Raw genomic sequence first — 22500 nt, 5'->3', positions numbered from 1 at the left:
CACACACGTTTAACTATCGTTGGTGCTGTAGTGAAAGGTGTGTATTCTCCCTGCGCTGTGTCTCACCTCTGCTCGTCGATCTGAGAGGCTCTCTCTTTGGCCACCTTCTCCCTCTCCGCAGCCTCCTTGACCTCCCGAGCTTTCCTCTCCTTCTCCATCACCAGGCGCTCCTCCTCCATCTTCTTCTTCTCCTCCTGTCGGCGCTTCTCCTCATCTTTCTGAGAGAGAGCGAGAGCGCAAGAGAGAGAGAGAGAGAGAGACAAAGGTCCATGTACACAACACCACAGTCAAGAAGAAAGGATGTAGTTTAAAGCATCACTGAATGCAGAGGAGCTCAAATCCTTGCATTAGGAATCAAATGGAAACTTCAGGAAACACAGCGTCTTCATCTCTACACAACACGTATTTGTTTGTTTGTTTGTTTGTTTGTTTGTTTGTTTGTTGGTTCGTACCTCTGCCTGTGCCCAGAAGTTATCCTTGTTGGTTCTCTTGATTTCAGACATTGCGTTGGTCTTCTGATACACAGATCCCTGCAGGAACAAAACATTTTCAGCACTGACTCAAATACCACTGGCACAAATCCGGTCACGCATGCATCCGAGTCAACTCCATATATATTGGCACCCTTTAAGAGAAACCCGTAGGTATAATGATCTCTAAAATAAAGGCGTCGTGGGGTTTACGGCCAAGGAGTTTGGTTAGGAATAGAAAAGGAATGAAAGAGATAGAGAGAGATCTGTATAGAATAAATAATACACGAGACATTTGTCTCGCCCTACTTCACACGGTAGGACGGAGATTTCGGACCTCCGCTGAGACGAGGCTGACTCAGAGGATCCTGAGGCATCTAGAGATCTACCAGCTCCAGTTAGACTCTGCGTTACTAAAGAGGAGATGTGAACTCTTTTGCATCTATACAACATTTATCAGACTGTATATTTATAATCACACCCTCTGGTGTCACCCGTATGAGGATGAGGTTCCCCTTTGAGTCCGGTTCCTCTCAAGGTTCCTTCCTTTACCGTCTAAAGCACTATTCGGACGGGATTAGTTTTACGTGGGGACGTGGAGTAAGGCAATTTTACCTCAGGACGTCTGTAATATTAATTGGCCAATTCGCACTGGACAAGACATCTCAGTAAAACTAGCAGAAGTGGGAGGGGTAACTCGCTTTACACACCACAGTAACCTCCTCGTCGTCATGTGTGTATGACGTTGCTTCCTGTTATCACGTGCGCAAACAGACAACATGGCGCCTCCATGCTTGTAAAATGCGCCAAAAACTACTTTTAAACAGGAAATGACGGAATTTTACCGTACATATTTACAGCAGGTCTATTCGGACGAGATCAGTATTACCTGAGGTCATTTTTCCGGACCTTTTTACAGAAGGTAAAAGTCGCCGTAATCTTTACTGACATTGTCCGTAATGATTACCGAGATTTCACATTCGGACGGGACTAAAATCACCGAGAAGCTCTGGTAGTAATTACTTTACCCCCCACGTCCCCACGTAGAACTAATCCCGTCCGAATAGGGCTTAAGGGAGTTTTTCCTCCCCACAGTCACCCGAGTCACCTCAGACTTGCTCATTGGGGATAAATACAAACACGTGGACTAAATCCATCTAATATTAATCTTTAATTGTGTTCTCTACTAATTAATGGTGTTTGCAAAACAACATTATTACTATCCTGCATACTCTTCCGGACAAAACTTCGGCGCGTAACTTGTCCCGCAGCGTTTGTCCTAGACCCATGGATGAGGTGTCGAATTGACCGGCTCATTGAGGAGAGGTGTGCTATTACTTTTCTAAGCGATCCGAGTACCGGTACGGTTTAAATCGGTGTACCGACTGGCCTTCCGGTTGTAGGTTGTGCCGCAGCCCCGCCCCCAAAATATTCAAAATCAAAAAAATTTTTACAACATGGACATGTGACCTATCAAAAAACTCCGAACAATGAGGGGAACTCCCTCACGTGTAATTTGATGAAGTCACGTGACGTCACGTGAAAATCAAAATTTAGCACAACATGGACATGTGACATATCAAAACGCTCAGCACGATGAGAGGAACTTGCTCGTGCAAGCACAATTCACATTTTCTTCAGGAAATGTACAGTATGTTCTAGTCTTTATTCATTCATTCATTCATTCATTTTCTACCGCTTATCCGAACTTCTCGGGTCACGGGGAGCCTGTGTCTATCTCAGGCGGCATCGGGCATCGAAGCAGGATACACCCTGGACGGAGTGCCAACCCATCACAGGGCACACACACACTCTCATTCACTCACACACTCACACTACGGACAATTTCCCAGAGATGCCGATCAACCTACCATGCATGTCTTTGGACCGGGGGAGGAAACCGGAGTACCCGGAGGAAACCCCCGAGGCACGGGGAGAACATGCAAACTACACACACACGAGGCGGAGGTGGGAATTCGAACCCCCGACCCTGGAGGTGTGAGGCGAACGTGCTAACCGCTAAGCCACCGCGCCCCCCTCTAGTCATTATATTATTCTTTATTTTGTTCTATGTTTACGTTCCGTAAAGCCGCTTTGAGACGACGTCGATTGTAAAAAGCGCCGTACAAATAAACTCGAATTGAACAGACATTTTTCTCTCTTACTGTAGTTCTCTCTTTATCTTCTTCTTCTCCTCCTTCCCAAATTACCGTCTGTTTGCTCAGAGTCAAGTCTGGAATTTATTTCCCATGCCAGATGCTCATTAACGCCGTTGGAAAGGTTTAACAGTGTGACAGAATGAAGGACAAACAGCGAAACCGTCAGTTCCACATTCCTCATCTTTACTAAACTCGTCCCTAATCCTGAAACTCGGCAGGAAGTCAGGAGGGAAGAAGAGTCGAGCTGGAACGGCGACGAGACGTAGCGGTTTATCCTCACAACCTTTTTCACTTCTTCTCAGGAGGATTATTTTATACGTTTAATTTCCGCTGCAACTGTTTTTTTCTTTCCAGCTTTCGTATTCGGGAGAATTTAAACGACTTTTACTGAAAGCTGGATGAACTGAAACACAGCTGTGGGGAAGGAAAGTCAACATCTGTATATATAATAAATAGTAGAACATGTAGAACTCCTTCCAACGTGCTGACGTTCCTTCGTAAGTCACAGTAATGACTTTAATGACCACAGCATGGCATCAGAATGAGCAAATAATCCTCAGCCTTTTATTTGCACAGTTATAGTTATAGGTTCCTACTGGAGGTCAAAATGCAGGAGCTGGCGTGTGACGTGGGGATAGAGAGAGAAAGTGTGTGTGTGTGTGTGTGTGTGTGTGTGTGTGTGTGTGGTGGAGGTAAAATGTAGCGGATGTGAGTGGGAGAGAAGGAAAGTGTGTGTGTGGTGTGTGTGGGTGTTGTGGGTGCGGAGGAGGAGAGTTTCGAGTTAGGGAAAGCAGAATTCATAGCAGAGAAGTCCGAGAGAGAGAAAGAGAACAGAGAGAGAGAGAGACAGAGATGAGAGATAGAGACAGAGAGAGAGAGAAGGAGATGAGAAGGTTGTGTGGAGAGAGAGAGAAGCGAGACGAGAGAGAGAGAGAGATAGAGAGAGAGAGAGAGAGAGAGAGAGAGAGAGAGAGAGAGAGAGAGAGAAGGTGTGTGTGTGTGAGAGAGAGAGAGAGAGAGAGAGAGACAGACAGTCAGAGGGGGAGAGAGAAGGTTTGTGTGTGAGAGAGGGAGAGACAGAGAGAGAGAGAGAAGGTTTGAGAGAGAGAGAGATATATACAGAGAGAGAGAGAGAGAGAGATTGTTTGAGAGAGCGAGAGAGAGAAGGTGTGTGTGTGTGATGAGTGTGTGTGTGTGAGAGAGAGAGAGAGAGAGGGAGACAGAGGGAGGGTGAGAGAGAGAAGGTTTGTGTCTGAGAAAGAGAAGGTTTGTGAGGGAGAGAAAGAGAGAGAGAGAGAGAGGACGAGAAGATTTGTGTGAGGGAGAGAGAGAGAGAGAGAGAGAGAGAGAGAGAGAGAGAGAGAGAGAAGGTTTGTGTCTGAGAAAGAGAAGATTTGTGTGAGGAAGAGAGAGAGAGGGAGAGAGAGAGAGAGAGAGAGAGAGAGAGAGAGAGAGAGAGAGAGAGAGAGAAGGTTTGTGTCTGAGAAAGAGAAGATTTGTGTGAGGGAGAGAGAGAGAGAGAGAGAGAGAGAGAGAGAGAGAGAGAGAGAGAGAGACTCACCACAGGGCCCTGAGGTCCTGTGTCCCTGAAGCGGTTGGGCTCTTTGTGGAAACTGTAATTGGCTCCTGAAGCCTTGGCAACTTTCTGCATGATGGATTCAGGTTCCACGTCCTCCTCTGCACGAGCATTTATAGTCACGTGTGCTCCCTAAACACACACACACACACACACACACACACACACACACACACACACACACACACACACACACACAGTTTATAAGCCTGCTAACGTGGTTCCTTGGCCTTCACCAGGTCTGATCTGTGCACTGTTGAGACCAGACTGGATGTGAACACCTGAGCAGCTTCAGCAGAGTCTCAGCAATAAGAAGAGATCGAGTCTACAGAGAACTGGAGATGATCTCTTCTCATCAGCAGAAGATCAGCATGAACTCAGGATCTGGAGGTGTGATGCGCTTCGTTCTTAATTAACTAACTAAATACGCAGAAAGCGGCGCGTTTTATCAGCCTCCGTTTTTATCCCAGAACATCCTGTTTAAACATCTTGTTTATGTTCTTAGCGAGGACCGAGTCACCAAAACCGACACGAGGGCTGCTAAGGAGATCAGACTCGAGTCAGACGACTACTCGTTAGCACACGGATCCATCTGTACAGAGAGGAGAGTCACCTTCAGGAAATTCGCTATGGAGCTAACGTGGTTGGCACACAGTCCTTTCCTGGCATCTTTCACTCCCTCGCCAGTCTGTAAACAAACAAACAAACAAACAAACAAACAAACATGCTGTTAAAGAACCACAGGAAGTAATGTGCACCTTCTGTAACAGAGAAACACTCACCCAGTTGATCAGGACGTATTTGGGGAGACCGGAGTTGGGGTCTTTCACCCGGCAGAACGCGTACATCACCTTCCCGCTGTTCAACTCCTCCACCAGCTCCTCCAGACCTTCCTCTGAACACACACACACACACACACACACACACACATAGACAGAGACAGACGGACATAAACAGAGAGACAGACAGACAGAGAGAGATAAAGACTTATGCCATCTAGTTTCCCTGACAGTCTCACCGTCTCTCGGGTGCCTCATTTTAAGCTAAACTGCCTTTCTGATTTGGAGTCGATTTGCCGAATCAGAGTCTGATTTTGACTGGAATCGCTGGTTTTGAGTCGGATCGCTGATTCGAGTCGCATCGTTACATTCTGAGTCGGATCGCCGATACGAGTCGCATCGTTACATTCTGAGTCGGATCGCCGATACAAGTTGCGTCATAACATTCTGAGTCGGTTCGCCGATACGAGTCGCATCGTTACATTCTGAGTCAGATCGCTGATTCCGAGTCGTTTTGTTGATTATGAATCGAATCGCTGATGTTGAGCAGAATCACTCATGTTCGGTTTACTGACACAAACTAAAGCTCAATAAAGTCTGGTGTGAACGTTCGTCTGTCTCGACTCGCTCGCTCGCTCGCTAGCTTATAAGCTTCTTAACCTTTAACCGCTGGTTCTGCACAAACACCACGTAAATTATGTGGTCCACCTAAAAAAGTCTCTCAGACTGCATGTAGAAATAATTCAAAGGTATTTATAATAGTGTGGTTACAGGGTGCGTTTATTTATGAGCAAAAACACTCACCTCCTTTACTGACCAGCCGGATATCATTGGTGTTTCCTTCGTAGGTGAACAAGGCCCTGGAAGACGAGCAGAACTCGGTTAGCAATCTGATCTGATCTGATCTAACACAATGCAGAACGGAAATGTCTCTCATAAAGAAAGTCTGATGGTTAAACGGTGGTGAAATGGAGACGCGCGAGTGTCTGACGCGCGAGATCAGAACTTTAGCGTGTGTTCTGTTCATCGTTAGCAGCTGAGGTGCTACGTAACTATGTAACTACGTAACTACGTAACCGGTGAGCTAGAGCTAAATATCAAAAACACAAAAGGAAGAAATTTAAAAACAACCTCAATATGATGTATTTCTAAATATTTACTAATTACATATGCAAATGAAGTCAATTACGGAGTCAGTCGCGATCGGTTATGAGGCTCCGCCCCTTTGAGAATCCTTTGAAGATTCCACACATCTGGGCGGGACGAGCAAATCGTGCGCGGTCTCATGAAAATATCTGGGATTATTTTTCTATGCAAAACATGTAGTTCACAGCAGGTATAATTCAACCAATAGCGTTGTTGGTCAACTTAGCCCCGCCCACAGCCCCGCACGTTTTGGTGCTACTTAAGAACCACTTTTCCTGGATCAGAGCCGGTGCTTTGGGTGTCGAAAAAGAAAGAACCGGTTCTAAATTAGGCTCCGAACCTGCACTCAAACTGCCTCGGAGCAAAAGGGGCATTGGGCATGCAGGAAGTCATGTCACATCCACTTCCTGCATGGAACTTGTAGGATGTTTTGCCCAGCCTGACTGACACCGAGTTCACACACCGAAGTGTTTTGTTTAGGAGAAGTTATGTAGCCTGTTCTAAAAACTGACTCAAACACTGTCATTAAAGTCAGACTCGAGTCATCCTGCCGACTCGGCGGATTTCCACATGGGTCTAGAATGTCCCATCATGCACCCTTTGGTATGCAAATGCCGGGTTTTCTTCCATCGAAAGCAATCCCGACCGGGCTGTTTGTCAGAGAACGATACGGACGCCGAGACGTTTAAACCGGTTGAGCCGAGGTGAGGTAAGCCGAGACCCGAGACACAGACTCGTCTCTGCAGTTTTTACGCTCTGAAGAATCTTTACAATAGATAGCAACAAGCGAATGAGCATGAAACAAACAGAAGGTGGAAAAAAAAAAAAGATCCCAAACGAAATTAAAATTTGTTCCTTTTACACACTGAAGCGAGGAAGTTGGTGTTTTCTCTGCTTACTCAGCGGCCGCGACGGAAAAGTACAGACGTGGCCAGACTCAGTACCGTGTGGTGTAACAAAAAAATAATAAAGCCATAAAATGTTTCCGTGGCGTATTAAACGTGACGCCGATTACTCAAATCTGATTGGTTACAGTTTTAACTTAACAAACAGAAATATCTAAGGGACAGAAGAAAAAAAAGGAAAGAACTACCATTTGAGGAAGGAGTTTGTCTTCAGTATCAGTAGCGATCTGACACGTTATTTTTGCGCGCTGAGGAGTTCGCGGTTTATGGTTTCTCGGTCACGTGACCGTCTACACTTTTTTGTCTCGTTTAATGTAAAATAAAACGTATTAAATCTTATTAAAATGGAACTCCGAGCGGATAAAAAGTATCACGCGACGTTCGTTAAAAAACGTCACCGACGTCGCGACAACTCGCGGGCGTTTTCGTGAACGTAAATGAGCTGTTGCTATGGAAACAACAGCATTTCAGCATGGATGTGATCGACCCTCGTTGTTAAAAAGAGAACTCGTCGACGCGCTCTTCTTCCCGATCACCATCCAGAACTCAGCAGCAGATCGTTTACGGTTTCTGACTACGTTTTTATCCGGCGATTTCTGCTGGACGAATAAACACACGTTCTGACAGAAAACGCCTGACATCACATTTCCACATCGTCCCCCTGCTGTGTGACTCTTTTGTTCATTGTTTCTTTGTTTCTTTCTCTCTCACAGTGTTTCTCGGTCTCACTCACTGTCTCTCTCCAAATCGTCTCTTTACACGTCTGTCTCTTTTTATCCGTCTCTCTTTTGTGCTTCGTGTTTACAGAACGCACCGGATGACAGATTTCTATTTACTTATTCATTTATTGATGTTTCCTGAGAAGAAAGTCACAGTTCTGTCCTGTCCTGGTCTTGGTCCTGAGCACAGAGGCGTCATGTCCCTGTGAGAGGACGGCGGTGTAATTAAACGTCTCGCTTCTAATTACTTTTCTTTTCTAGGCCACACAGGAAGTCGTTCTCGTAACAGCCAAAAAAAAAAAAGTTTTACTTCCTTGTTACCTAATATGCACTGTAGCTTATATTAAGAGTTGCTGTACAGGACGTGCATGTGCACACGCACACACACACACACACACACACACACACACACACACACACACACACACACACTTACACTTACACTTACACTTACGGGCTTGGCCAAAGAGGAAGTTAGAGTCAGATAGATAGATAACCAAAAATGGCAGCCGTTTCATCTCTGAACTTCTTTGAGAGCGTTTTGTCCGAGGCTGCAAGTCACTGCCTTATTTCTAGTTTGTCGATCACGATCACGTAAAGCTTCGCAAAACGAGTCTGAGATATTGTGGGGTTTTTCCTGTCAGCGTGCGTCGTTCGATTTCAGTCGCCGCTAACGGACACGTATTCGAGTACGGAGCAGGCCGTCCTCCTCGTAGCAGAGCTCAGACGTCATTGTTGTCACACGGACGCTAAAGTTACACGAGGTTTCGATATCACGCTAATCTCTGCCGCTTCGGTTTATTTAACATTCTTACGCTTCACAAGTCTTTCTTTTTCACTTTCTTTCGTTTTTGTTAACAGTTCTTCTGTTCCATCGCTGATGTGACGTGACGTGACTCGACTCGACTACTGACGTGTAGTGCTTGGACCCCACGTGTTAGAATCTGATTCTGTGGCCTGTAATTTCCATTGAAATAATATTAGATTACAAGCTGCCTTTACTCAGGGCCTATAGTTCATTAGGTTTAACTGCCGCCTTAAATTCTGCCTTTAATCTCGGTCTTAAGTCACTGTTTTTAATGATGATTGTCCCTGCCGCTAGTGTCTGATGTTAATCCCTGCCTTAAGTGTCCATCTTTAGTCTCTGCCTTTAATCCCTGCCTTGAGTCCCTGCCTTTAAAATTAGATGCTGCCTTGAGTCCCTACCATTAGTCTCTGCCTTGAGTACCTGGCTTGAGTCCCTGCCTTTAAAAGTAGATGCTGCCTTTAATCCCTGCCTTGAGTCCCTGCCTTTAAAAGTATATGCTGCCTTTAATCCCTACCTTGAGTCTCCACTTTTATTCCCTGCCTTTAAAATTAGATGCTGCCTTTAATCCCTGCCTTGAGTCTCTGCCTTTAGTGTCTGCCTTGAGTCCCTGCCTTGAGTCTCCACTTTTATTCCCTGCCTTTAAAATTAGCTGCTGCCTTGAGTCCCTACCTTGAGTCCCTGCCTTTAAAAGAAGATGCTGCCTTTAATCCCTACCTTGAGTTTCCACTTTTATTCCCTGCCTTTAAAATTAGATGCTGCCTTTAATCCCTGCCTTGAGTCTCTGCCTTTAGTGTCTGTCTTGAGTCCCTACCTTGAGTCTCCACTTTTATTCCCTGCCTTTAAAATTAGCTGCTGCCTTTAATAGTTGTATCTATTCACTGACTTTAGTCTCTGCCTTTAGTTGCTACGATTTAGTTCATAATTTTACTCGCTGCCTTTCTCAAAAAGAAGTCAAAGCAATGTTGTATTTTGGCTCTGCATCTTTCTGTAATGTGCCTGCCATGTTATGAGTATCTGATGAGACCAGGTACAGAGGTGTGTGTGTATACACAGGCTGTTCATCTGCTCTTCTACAATCCAGCGGTGAGGAGGAGCTCATTAACGTGCCAACAGAAAGTGTAGATGTGATATAAAGAGCCGTAAAGCTTCATGTGTGTTTGGTTAAAGAGGTCGCTACAAATCAACAGCAATGCCTCTAGATTAAGTAAACCATAGTAAACAGGATGCTTCGTTCACGAGCACATGGAAATGCAGTCAGCTGTGATTCTGGAGAAGAACGTGAGTCACATCCATCCTGCTGGAGCTCAAGCTGCCTTCACCTTCCTGCTGCAGACATCTTCAAATCATCTCCTCTTTACTTCATACCAGTGTGAGATTTACTTATAACAAGCAAAGCCTCGAAAACAGCAAACAAGCAAACACGAGCTAAGATCTCCATTAGGAAACTCCAGGAAACACCATCAAACACCAGACACACCATCAAACACCAGGAAACATCAGACACACCATCAAACACCAGACACACCATCAAACACCAGGAAACACCAGACACACCATCAAACACCAGGAAACACCATCAAACACCAGGAAACATGAGACACACCATCAAACACCAGACACACCATCAAACACCAGACACACCATCAAACACCAGGAAACACCATCAAACACCAGGAAACATCAGACACACCATCAAACACCAGGAAACACCAGACACACCATCAAACACCAGACACACCATCAAACACCAGACACACCATCAAACACCAGACACACCATCAAACACCAGGAAACAACATCAAACACCAGGAAACACCAGACACACCATCAAACACCAGACACACCATCAAACACCAGACACACCATCAAACACCAGAAACACCATCAAACACCAGGAAACATCAGACACACCATCAAACACCAGGAAACACCAGACACACCATCAAACACCAGACACACCATCAAACACCAGACACACCATCAAACACCAGAAACACCATCAAACACCAGAAACACCATCAAACACCAGAAACACCATCAAACACCAGGAAACAACATCAAACACCAGGAAACAACATCAAACATCAGACACACCATCAAACACCAGGAAACAACATCAAACACCAGACACACCATCAAACACCAGATACACCATCAAACACCAGATACACCATCAAACACCAGATACACCATCAAACCATCAAACACGAGACACACCATCAAACACCAGGAAACATCAAACACATCAGGAAACATCAGAAACATCAGACACAGCAGGAAACATCAGACACATCAGACACAGCAGGAAACATCAGACACATCAGACACAGCAGGAAACATCAGACACATCAGACACAGCAGGAAACATCAGACTGTCCATTACAGCTAGCTTTATAACGCAGCTATGACGCGTCCTAACGCTCCGTTACTCACCAGTTAGTCTGGGACTTCTCATCCACCACCTCTTTATAGGCGGCTGTGAGCGCCGGGCCGTTTTTACTCAAGTTTACGGCCATTATAAAGTAAATAAAACCCGAGCTTCAACACACAGCACAGTCAAACACGGCCAGATACGCCACGCCTACCGGAAGAACTGGCGTTTGCGTCGTCACGCACGCCAACGTCGGATTACACGCGCTCGACGTTTTATAGACTTCCGCATTTAATACTGACCATTTTTACTAATAATAACATGATATTAATCACCGTTAGTTTTGTTTTATTTATGTTCTTATTCTGAGTCCGAAATTAAAATTAGAAATTAAAAATGAAAAAATTATGAAAAAAAGACCACGTTTACAATCTAAAATTAAATCTAAAATAAATCTAAATTAAATCTAAACTATATCTAAATTAAATCTAAACTATATCTAAATTTAATTTTAAAAACGGAAAACACGAATTAATCAAATTACAAAAATGTAATAAAACTTCACAATTGCTAAAAAAAGAATAAAACGAATAAACCAATAAACCAAAAAACTGTACAAAAATTTATTTAAGATAAAAATAAAATTAAATAAGCGAATAAAAAAAATCTTTAAAAAAAATCTGTTGTTTTTTATCGGTAAAAATCTACCTTCGGTAAAATAAATTATAATTTTTTTGTTTATTTATTCTAAGCCCCGCCTTTCACCGAGAAGCCTCGCTGTGATTGGTTTAATCTTAAGATATACATATGTCTGTGGTTAAAGCGGTAAATGGCGCCGCCTCGTGGCCATAAAAATGCATTTCTTAAGTAAACTTGTTTCAACCCTACAAGAGAAGAGCGTATTAATATGACCGAAATATAAATATTTAACGTTTAAATTACAGATTTCATATGCACACGAGTCAAATGTAAAAAATTAGCATTTATTTTCACTTTCAGGGATTATAGTAATACACCACTGTTATTCATGGACTTGACTTGTGTTTGCTAGCTAAAACTAGCAGGAAGCTAATGTTAGCCTCACTGAGCACCTACTCATCACAACAAATTAGCCAGAGAAAGAGGGAAAAAAAAGATTTGCAATAGTCTAAAAAAGCTTTATCGCAAATCTAAGAAAGGTCTCATAATCCGTACATATGGAATAATCACACACCGGGAGAAAGTCTAAAACCTTTATTCACTAATGTCAACACTTCTGAGGATCGTTTCAGCAGTTCCAAGAGCTAGAGGAGATCGTCGCTCCGGTTAAAACGAGTGTTCAGAACAAAACACTTAGCCGGGAGCGGTTAGCACGGCTCAGTGTGTGCGTCTGTCTCTGCAGAGGGCAAAAGAAAAACGTGTTACAGTACAGTTCTGGTGGAAATACAGTGATGGTTAAGGCTAGATTTGACTGATGATGATGATGATGATGATGATGATGAGCGCATAGAGAAGAAGATCCCTGATATGCTTGTATGAAGAGTGCAAAGCATGTCTGTACTGATCCGCTGTTTTGAGGTCCGAAGCCCAATCGGAGAGGAACACGTCACGTCACGACTGACTGTAACGGATATTTCGATGACAAATAAATACATCAATAAATAAACAAACACAACTGCAACAAACTATAAAACCAAGACAAAGTACAGTCTGGGAACAGAACAAAAATCCAGGCTCATTAAGTGGGGAAAAAACAAACAAAAAAGCAGCAAACAATCCTGACAGAAACAGCGTTTAGATACATTCAGAAAAAAAAACGTACAACGTGTTCAGTCAAAAGACACACGATTAGAAAACAAACAGAATTCAGTCTTGATGTCGACTATGTGAGGAAAAGTTTGTGCACCCGACCAATCACGTTCAGATCCGTCCCAGATTGACTCTCCCTTTCCCAAGCTTCCCTTTTCTGAAGGATTCCCACTAGATGCTGGAGCATGGCTGTGGGATCGGTGCTCATTCATTCATTCATTCATATACAAGAGCATTAATGAGATTATACACTGATGTTGGGATGTTTAGGAGACTCCAGTTCCAGTTCATTCCACAAGGTGTTCAGTGGGGTTGAGTCAGAGTCAGAGCTCCGTGCAGGACGCTCGAGTTCTTCCACTCTAACCTTCACCTCCACACCATTTCTTTATGGAGCTCATGATCATCATGGTAAAACAGGTCAGAGTTCAAATGAAGCCGAGTCATAACGTGAGCGTGTACAGAGAGATGCCTCGGAGACGGACGTACGTGTGTAAAGGTCGGAGGTGCACATACTTTTGTTTATTAGTGTTAATGAACGCATTAAAAAAAACAAAAAGTTTACATAAAGGCCCTCGTCAGAGGACGATACGACACGGCTCAGACGAGGAAACGACTGAGGGTCAGTGCAGGATGATCACAAATCCAGTCTGTTATGGTGATGTACAAACCGACAGGTGGACATACAGCATGTAGTGTTCGACGGAATACAGAAGGTGGCACAATCTGGCACCAGGATTGGCACAAAACTTAGGGAAACAATGATCTCCCAAATCTACTGAAAATTGGAGAAAACACTCTTATTAATGCGATTGGTCACATCATTAATATTCAAACCTTGAAATGAGAAACATGTCTTCAGAAGATTTTTTTGCCACAAGACACGTTTTAGTTGGGTATTTTGTGCGTGATGTTTTATTAGGTTTTTTTCCCCCCGATTCCCCAAATTAAACTCGGGCAATATTCGTAGGAGCTTGTGGTTGTTCAAAACGAGCACGGATTTACCTCAGACTGGGGCTGAGACGTGGCACGTGACGCGTTTGGCCCTGTGATGCTTCAAAACTACCAAAACCAATTATTTTGCACATGAACAATTCAAGGTCTAGTGTTTGAGGTAACAGACGATCATAAGGACGACGTGTTTTTATCCCAAACCACCAGAGACATCAAGTCAGTGGCTCGGGTTGTGAGCAGAAAAAAAACAAAAAGCACAAACTAAGTTTGGCATAAAAAAAAAACCCCAACGATATTCCAGTTCCAGGATTTGATGATGAGGGGTTAAAAAACAACACCACACCAACCAACAGACACCTGGATATGTTTACTACATCAGCTACAGTCACTGAGCGAAGCTGATTGGCTAATCTAGTCTACGGTAGAGATGACTGATGGATCGACGTTCTCCAAACCGACGGACGTCGTTCAGAGAGAGTGCGAGAAGTCGTTAAAAAAAAAAAAAAGATGGATTTAAATTAAACTGATTTGTGGGGAAATATGAACAACCGTACTTCAGCTAACCACAAAAGAGTAACGAAGAAAAAAGATCGTTTTTAAGGCGACATGTTGTCGCCGTTTCTCGCTAAACAGGTTTTTCGAAGGCAGCACGTTTATTTTTTCTCCCTAGATTCCGAAGATTAAAACCCTACGTTCAGACTAGCACGCGGTACGTCACGCGTGTCTTTCGTCAACATCTGGTTGCTTAGCTTTGAATTAGCTACGTTGACAGATTAGCTAAGCATGCTAACGACACAGTTGAAGAGGCACCGACGATCTCTGCCGCGTCCTTGCAAACCGTTTTTTCTCCCATATTTTGTAGGTGACTAAACATTCAATTTAAAGGGACAGGGAAGGTATCAAACGTCAGAGTAGACGTCCTACGTTCCCCGGATCGGACTGATGAAATCAATCTGTCGCTTGGCTCGGTGTTCAAAGCAACAGATTAACGAGAGACTAGTTTTTGGGGCTAAACCCGGAAACCTGGAGGACACTTCAGATGAACCTCAGGGTTAATAAGTGTTTAAAAACCAACAGACAGGAAACAGATCCGAGTCCAGACCTTGCGTGTACCGCTTGCACTTCGATCATTACATCTACACCTCCATGTGTCACTACGCTAGTATGTTACGGCAGCCGCTATTCGTTACTAAAAGTTTGCGCTCTGGAAAAAAAGGTGATAAAAGGTGGAGTTGGCTTGTATTTGTATGTTCACAGTCCTGCTTCAGCTTCAGCTCTGAAAGGTGCCAAGTTTCACACACAGACCTACGAACGAATTCGGCTTCGTTTGTCTCTGCCCCTTAACCCCCACCCCCCACCCACCCAAATAAGAGACGACACTCGGCTAAACGTATACCGCACTAACATGCATATAGAGTCTGCGTGAGGTGATGAACGAGAGAGGATGAAGACGTGGCCTGGTTGTACAAGTGTCCATAACCCTACAGACCGAGTCACGTCCTTCATGCACATGTGACACAAACACGGACTTATTTGTTCCAGTTTAATCCGTTTGTCTGAAATCAAAACCTTCACTTTCCGGAAGATTTACACATGATTAATGAATTCAAATCACAGAGCGTGTTTACACGCACACCAACAGTGCCATATGGTATCCGCCCTCTTCCGCACACCTAACCTCAGACACCCAGGATTGGCCAGTGTCACCATGATTGACAGAGGAAGCCCCTCCCACCGGAGAGCGCGGACAAGTCTCGACGCAAGGGCCCTTACTAAGAGAAATCCGTGACTAATTTCTGAGATTATTTCTCAGATTATTCAGCACACGTAGACCGTCGATGTGAGATTTTCCGTAGATCCGCGGCCGACGTTATTCAAACCGTATGTTATTTTGTATTATTAGAATTATTTAGATAAGTGAATTATTTAGATATTGTAATTACAGTATTTATTGGTATTTTATTTGTAACTACTCCAAAATTGTTATTACCACTAAAACTAGGGACTTAACAGAAAACACTCCATCCTACATAAAAAAAAAAAAATGATAAAAAACAATATATCATTAAAAATGTGACAGTTTTTTTCTTTAGCGTTTGTTTTTTCTGCTCCAAGTTACGATAAAACCTACAGACGGGAAACGTTTCCTTGAGCTGCATGTAAACACGCTGCCGGAAATTTGATTCGTCTCCTTTTTCCCTATTAACAGGTTTTATCCACATTATCACACGTATTAATCGTGATTGAACGTGATCCTCTGGAATAAACCAGATGTGCTCGCGTACACCAGAGTCCCAGCTTCTCGATTACAGACGTACCGCTCGGTTATTTCTAAACATTCGATAAACAGGATAACGAAGAGGAGGTCCGGCCTGAAGCGGAACCGCTTGTGTTAATACTGTAACGGGTTATGAAGCGTACCGTGCCCCTGAGTGTAAACTGTTAGGAACTTTAAAAAAAAAAAAAAAAAACGAAATAAAAACACACACACACACACAAGCACGCATGCGCGCAATATGTACAGAAGAAAACACCCCGGAGACGGCGTGCACGTGAGCGAAGGAGTTCTGCCTGCATCTCCAGGTGTTCTGCCATCCAAGACACTGAGAAAACACTCCGAAACAAAACGTCCCCAAAGTAATAGTTAGAAAAGTCTAATTTCCCGGGTTTGTGGTCGTCCCGAGTGGTTGTGGACTGTGCGTGTTTCTGTGCACGGCTCTGAGTACCGGCGCACAGCCGGCGTGCGGTGGTGTCCTCGGGTCTCTCTGTTTCCTCACAACCAAAGCGTCGGTGTTCATCCACATCACTCTCTCTCTCTCTCTCGCTCATTCTCCTCGAGTTTAAAAAAAGTTAAAACAGGTTCCTCTGTGCGTTTGCTTGCGGCGCCGGGTTTGTCAGATGTACGCGCTCCTTTCACATGGCGTACTTTTGCGTCCATTCTCTCGCTAGTCTGTTGTACCTGAAGGAAGAGGAAACAAGAAGAAAACATTCAAGGACATTAGAGACAGTGGAGTTACTGCTACAACCGGAGAGTGGTAAGAAATTAACTCCTGTGATTTATTGCACATAAATTTGCCAGCGATTATTATCAGTGGCAAGTCCACAATAGGAGGAGTAACCTGTTGCTATAGTAACGATAGCGTTGCGTCTGGTGTCGGGAATCTGTGGATGTGTCTTATGTGACGTATTTAAACGCTTTCGCTGTGGTGTAAATGTGGAACCTGTCTCACTTTTCTCTGTCGGCTTTGTACGTGTGCGCGATCTCGGGCACTAGAGGGTCATCGGGGTTCGGGTCACACAACAGGGAACATATGGAGAGCAGAACTGCAGAGAAAGGAGCAACGTTAATTACATCACGTTTGTAGAATACATCAAATCCTCAAATGTCCAAAGTATGAGTTTTCTTTACATATTTCTCACAGGTGTTGTGAGTACAAAAATAAATACACCTTCATGGTATTAGTAGGGGGGTGCCAATACTACTGAAATAAATGCTGACCTTTCGATACGGTGAGTGCAGGAGACCACTGCGAGCGCAGGATATCGAGGCAGATGCTGCCGTTACTGTTGATGTTGGGATGGTAGATTTTCGTGGTGAACGCGACCTGTGAGCCGATCCAGAACGAAGGCGTCGTGTTAACAAGCGTTTAAAAGAAAAAAGAAAAAAAAAGAAAAAACAACAACAAAAAAAACAAACATGCTGAACTGAACTGGATACTACACAACTGACCTTGGGAGGTTTAAAGGGGTAGTCTGTAGGGAAGTGGATGGTGAGGAAGAAGACACCGCCTTGGTAAGGACTGTCATTCTGAGAAAAAACAACAACTGTGAATCTACCAGACAATATAAATACTGAGATACTACACCTGCAAATATAACAACTTTACAGTAAAGAAGGCGTGGCCTCTGTGTGTCATTCACAGCAAACGAGGCGTGGCCTCTGTGTGTCATTCACAGCAAACGAGGCGTGGCCTCTGTGTGTCATTCACAGCAAACGAGGCGTGGCCTCTGTGTGTCATTCACAGCAAACGAGGCGTGGCCTCTGTGTGTCATTCACAGCAAATGAGGCGTGGCCTCTGTCACTCACAGCAAATGAGGTGTGGCCTCTGTGTCGCTCACAGCAAATGAGGCGTGGCCTCTGTGTCATTCACAGCAAATCAGGCGTGGCCTCTGTGTCATTCACAGCAAATGAGGCGTGGCCTCTGTGTCATTCACAGCAAATGAGGCGTGGCCTCTGTGTCATTCACAGCAAATGAGGCGTGGCCTCTATGTCATTCACAGCAAATGAGGCGTGGCCTCTATGTCATTCACAGCAAATGAGGCGTGGCCTCTGTCATTCACAGCAAATGGGGCGTGGCCTCTGTCATTCACAGCAAATGAGGCGTGGCCTCTGTCATTCACAGCAAATGAGGCGTGGCCTCAGAGTCAATCACAGCGAATGAGGCGTGGCCTCTGTGTGTCAACCACAGTGAAGGAGGTGTGACCTCAGAAATTGTAAATTAGATTTGTTTTTGTATTAGAACAATAAACTTGAAAAAAGCAAAGTTTATCATGTTTATAAAAATAAAGATCTATAAAATATAAACTGGGCTAAAAATTTAGAAACACTAAAAGGAGAAAAATAGGAACTTACCGGCCCCATTATTGTAGCCTGCCAGTGAAACACTGAAAACAGCAGAAAAAATGGTTACAACTTCTGCACACTGCATAAGCAACAGGTTTAATCAGACTGAATAAAGACAGAATTCACTGCTCACAGTCTTCTCCCACAGGTCCGGCTGAACACTGGGCTGGAGGATCCCTCTGCAGATCAGTCAGCTCCTGTGGAAGAAAACAAAATCTTCACAACACAAACATCTCCTGGTTCTCAATTACAGCAATCAGGTCTTTCCAGAACCTTCAGGAACAGGATCTCAGATGACTCCAAACGTTTTAGCCAACAACTCCTTCATGCCAAAAAGCGGAGCGAAAATAGAAAGTGAAAGATTGTGAGTGGATGAGTGTTTACTGCTAAAAATAAACACCAACAACAAATCACCTTCAGAGTTATAGGTGCTAATTTGGCTCATCCGTGGCTTCAGCAGTAAATGACATCACAATGGTATTAAACCTTAAACTTTCCTGATTAACGTGCAGAGGAAAAAAAAACGGTTCTTACTGTTGCGCGCTATTGAGCTTTAAAAAAAAAAAGGCTCCAACTATCTTTTCCACTTATTCCTTACACAACACAAGATATGTTTCAGATCTAAAACTATTGGCACCCTTTGTTAAAGAGATAAAATGGTTGTGGGGAGAAAAATGACTAACCTATTCTAATAGCCGTTAACTGACTCAGGCTCGGGGGGGGGGGTTTTTAACGGTGGCTTAGTGGTTAGCACGTTTGCCTCACACCTCCAGGGTTGGGGGTTCGATTCCCGCCTCCGCCTTGTGTGTGGAGTTTGCATGTTCTCCCCATGTTTGCATGTTTCTCTGGAAAATTGTCTGTAGTGTGTGAGTGAATGAGAGTGTGTGTGCCCTGCGATGGGTTGGCACTCCAGGGTGTTTGATGCCCGATGACGCCTTTTTAAAAAAAAACTAATAATAATAAACCATCGTAAATCAAAAGATTTACTCTGTACACTGTGTAATGACGGGGTTACTCTGTACACTGTGTAATGACGGGGTTACTCTGTACACTGTGTAATGACGGGGTTACTCTGTACACTGTGTAATGACGGTGTTACTCTGTACACTGTGTCATGACGGTGTTACTCTGTACACTGTGTCATGACGGGGTTACTCTGTACACTGTGTAATGACGGGGTTACTCTGTACACTGTGTAATGACGGGGTTACTCTGTACACTGTGTAATGACGGGGTTACTCTGTACACTGTGTAATGACGGGGTTACTCTGTACACTGTGTAATGACGGGGTTACTCTGTACACTGTGTAATGACGGGGTTACTCTGTACACTGTGTAATGACGGTGTTACTCTGTACACTGTGTAATGACGGTGTTACTCTGTACACTGTGTAATGACGGTGTTACTCTGTACACTGTGTAATGACGGTGTTACTCTGTACACTGTGTAATGACGGTGTTACTCCGGTTTACTCTGTGGAGCCGACAGCCTGAGTCACCGCTCCAGAAATGGCTTCTCTAAAGTTAGCAGTGAGAAATCACCAGCTGTCTGTTACAGTAACCTCCTCAATAACTCTCCACTCCATCTTCTACACTTAACCACTGCCTACACAGTTCGACACCCAAAATTCAGTAAACACAAATCTTAACGATTATCAGGAGGAAAGATCAACCTTCTACTACACTGTCAGAAGGACAGGAAAGCTCGTTATTCATCGTGTAAGTGAACGATCATCAGTTGATCGTCGGTAAACAAACAATTCTTTTTTGTTTGTTTTAATAGTTTAAACACATTTTTACACGCCTGTACTTCTTGGTTCCTACACAGATCCGACACAGTTGCGGTCTTCGTTATCGCTGGTATTTTTGATTATTCACCTCCAAATCAAAATAAAACGTACAAATGTAAACCTACTATTACGTAAACGATACATTATGTAGTTCACACTAAACTAGATCTCCGGTATCTCTAGATAATATCGATATGTCCGATAAAATAATAAGTATTCTGTAGTCTGTTAGTCAGATGTGGGAGTAAGTCACACATGTGCAAGTCACGAAAGTCAAAGACAAGTCGAGTCTTTTTTAATATTTGTCAAGCAAGTCTCAAATTTGCGACTCAAGTCTGACTCGAGTCAATTCGAGTCCCCATTTCTGAGTCATTTACCTCAAGTCCGAGTCAAGTCTCAAGTCATGAATGTCAAGTCTTTTTTAATATTTGTCAAGCTAGTCTCAAATTTTCGACTTAAGTCTGACTCGAGTCAAGTCATATGACTCGAGTCCCCTATCTCTGCTATTAGTACGTCATTTGTCTCAATAGTCGTGTTACAGAACGTAAACACAGTGATACAGGAGATCACACGTGATTTAAATATGCTAATAAGTCTATGAATATTACATTAACAGACACGCTCACTGAGCTGCACTCCGAGCTCACGTTCGCACGTTTTTGTTTTAAATCAGAAACGTGTTAAATAAGATGTGAACGGTAGAGATTTGTGTTGTGTGTTTGAGCTGTTAGGTGATGTGTGGACATTGTGGTGAATCTGTTAAAAATACCCTCGCTGTCCCACTGGCCCTGTTTGTACAGCCTTATAAGGCTGCGTCGACGTTGAGCGCAGGAGCTCAGTGCGCATGCGCAAACGCCATTCGCTCCTGTTCACTAGCACCGTTCACAGCAAAGAAAAGATTTATTATTATAAATTTTTATTTATTTATTTACTTATTTTAATAAATCGTCTGAATAAACGTATATAAAGGCGGTCAGCACGATGTGTGGTGTAAAAACGACCTTTATCCTCGTCGCCTATGGACGATAACAGATAATAATAATCTAAACGACCTGACGTACGTTAAGGACGACGTATAAAATCGATATTTTACATATTTTATACAATCCCAGTACGAAAACACGTGACTTAAATATTACGTGAGGTAAATATGTGTTCCGCCTTCATTCGGGACAAAAATCTTACACGTCTTTGTGTATCGAGAAATATTACATGAGTAAAAAGGTATCGTTTTGTTTGTTTATATGTCAGTGTGTATAATATTAAAGGTATATGTTTGAGTATCGATGCTAAAGCTCTAAACGCCGGCCGTTAGCATCAAAGCTAACTCACCTTCTGGATCCTCTTCAACGCCATTTGCCTGTTGTTTATTGTTAGCAAGCTGCAGAACGCTCGGATTTTCCGCTGAGATTCGGCTTTCCGATGCGTTTTTTTCTGCTTCTTCTGGCTGTAAAAATAAAACACTTCTACGAGATGACGGCTCGTAACATCGACGCCGTTTTACAGTAACGACACAAAACGATTTCACTAAAAAAAAAAATCTTCACCTCCTTCACAAACCTTCACTGACAGCTTTGCCTACAGAGCGACGAGCGACTCTCGCGATACTACGCGACCAAAAACGGCCCTCCGTGAGCACGTGCGCGAGATTTGAGGCTGACGGGAAATGCAGTTCTTTGACTCCACAAAAAGAAGTGTGTGACTGAAGACTTATTTTGCCTTTTAAAAAAAATAAAAGGACTAAAAAAATGTGTTTACGTTCCTGAGAATCGGTTACTTGTCTATTTGTGTTTTGTTTAAAGCGAATTCTGAGCATTTATCATTTTAAATCGATCCATCTAATACACAAGATGGCGCTGTGTGCTTTCTGTTGATGGATCCAACATGGCCGCCGTCACAAACACACTATTTATCACTGTTACCACAGGGAGAGAGAACCATTACTAGTCGTTTCACAATTCTCACATGCTGTTTTAGCTCCTGAGCCAAAGATCCGGCTCACTACTGGACAGTCAGTGCACTACATCAAGCAGTCATTGTTTTATAGCCTAAATTGTGCACTTACATAACAAGCAAATAAATAAAAGAGGGAGACATGATAAGATGCAGATCTCGGTCTCTGCTGATCCTTTTCTAAAGCTGAAGGGAAGAAAGACAGACAGAAAGAAAGACGTATATAAAAAAAAAAAACAGAAAGAAAGACAGAAAGACCCATAATTACAAGAAAGAAAGACGCATATTACAAGAAAGAAAGAAAGACGCATATTACAAGAAAGAAATAAGACAAAGAAAGAAAAAAAGAAAGACATATATTACAAGAAAGAACAACATATACTACAAGAAAGAAAGAAAGAAAGAAAGAAAGAAAGAAAGAAAGACAGAAAGAAAAGGGGAAAAGAAAGAAAGATGTCTAT

The 22500-nt window shown here is 43.4% G+C and overlaps 2 protein-coding genes across 8 annotated transcripts in view; both read right to left on the bottom strand.

Annotated features, from left to right (window-relative positions):
- Window positions 1–11172, bottom strand: part of dbnlb (drebrin-like b) — a 19144-nt gene extending 7972 nt beyond the window's left edge. For 3 of the 7 annotated variants that reach the window (XM_047799861.1, XM_047799862.1, XM_047799866.1), the window contains exons 1-7: window positions 10996–11170; window positions 5789–5844; window positions 4988–5100; window positions 4819–4893; window positions 4191–4337; window positions 453–530; window positions 67–218 (exon numbers count right to left, since the gene is read on the bottom strand). In XM_047799861.1, the coding sequence (XP_047655817.1) occupies window positions 67–218; window positions 453–530; window positions 4191–4337; window positions 4819–4893; window positions 4988–5100; window positions 5789–5844; window positions 10996–11078 (704 nt within the window). In that variant the 5' untranslated portion in view covers window positions 11079–11170. Of the gene's footprint in view, window positions 1–66; window positions 219–452; window positions 531–4190; window positions 4338–4818; window positions 4894–4987; window positions 5101–5788; window positions 5845–10995 lie in introns of all 7 variants that reach the window. The other 4 variants (XM_047799863.1, XM_047799867.1, XM_047799865.1 and 1 more) reach the window with 4 other exon arrangements.
- Window positions 11173–12151: 979 nt separating this feature from the next.
- On the bottom strand, window positions 12152–21832 carry ube2d4 (ubiquitin-conjugating enzyme E2D 4 (putative)). Its single transcript, XM_027150564.2, has 7 exons — window positions 21419–21832; window positions 18430–18493; window positions 18306–18337; window positions 17403–17480; window positions 17172–17277; window positions 16903–16996; window positions 12152–16631 (listed from the first exon to the last, which is right to left on the bottom strand). Exons 1-7 carry the CDS (start codon window positions 21440–21442, stop codon window positions 16586–16588), a joined length of 444 nt encoding a protein of 147 aa, XP_027006365.1. The 5' UTR covers window positions 21443–21832; the 3' UTR covers window positions 12152–16585.
- Between the last annotated feature and the right edge of the window lie 668 nt (window positions 21833–22500).

The sequence above is a fragment of the Tachysurus fulvidraco genome, chromosome 14, assembly GCF_022655615.1.
Source record: "Tachysurus fulvidraco isolate hzauxx_2018 chromosome 14, HZAU_PFXX_2.0, whole genome shotgun sequence".
NCBI classification, from domain to species: domain Eukaryota; kingdom Metazoa; phylum Chordata; class Actinopteri; order Siluriformes; family Bagridae; genus Tachysurus; species Tachysurus fulvidraco.
This window is presented reverse-complemented; position numbering and strand designations above follow the sequence as displayed.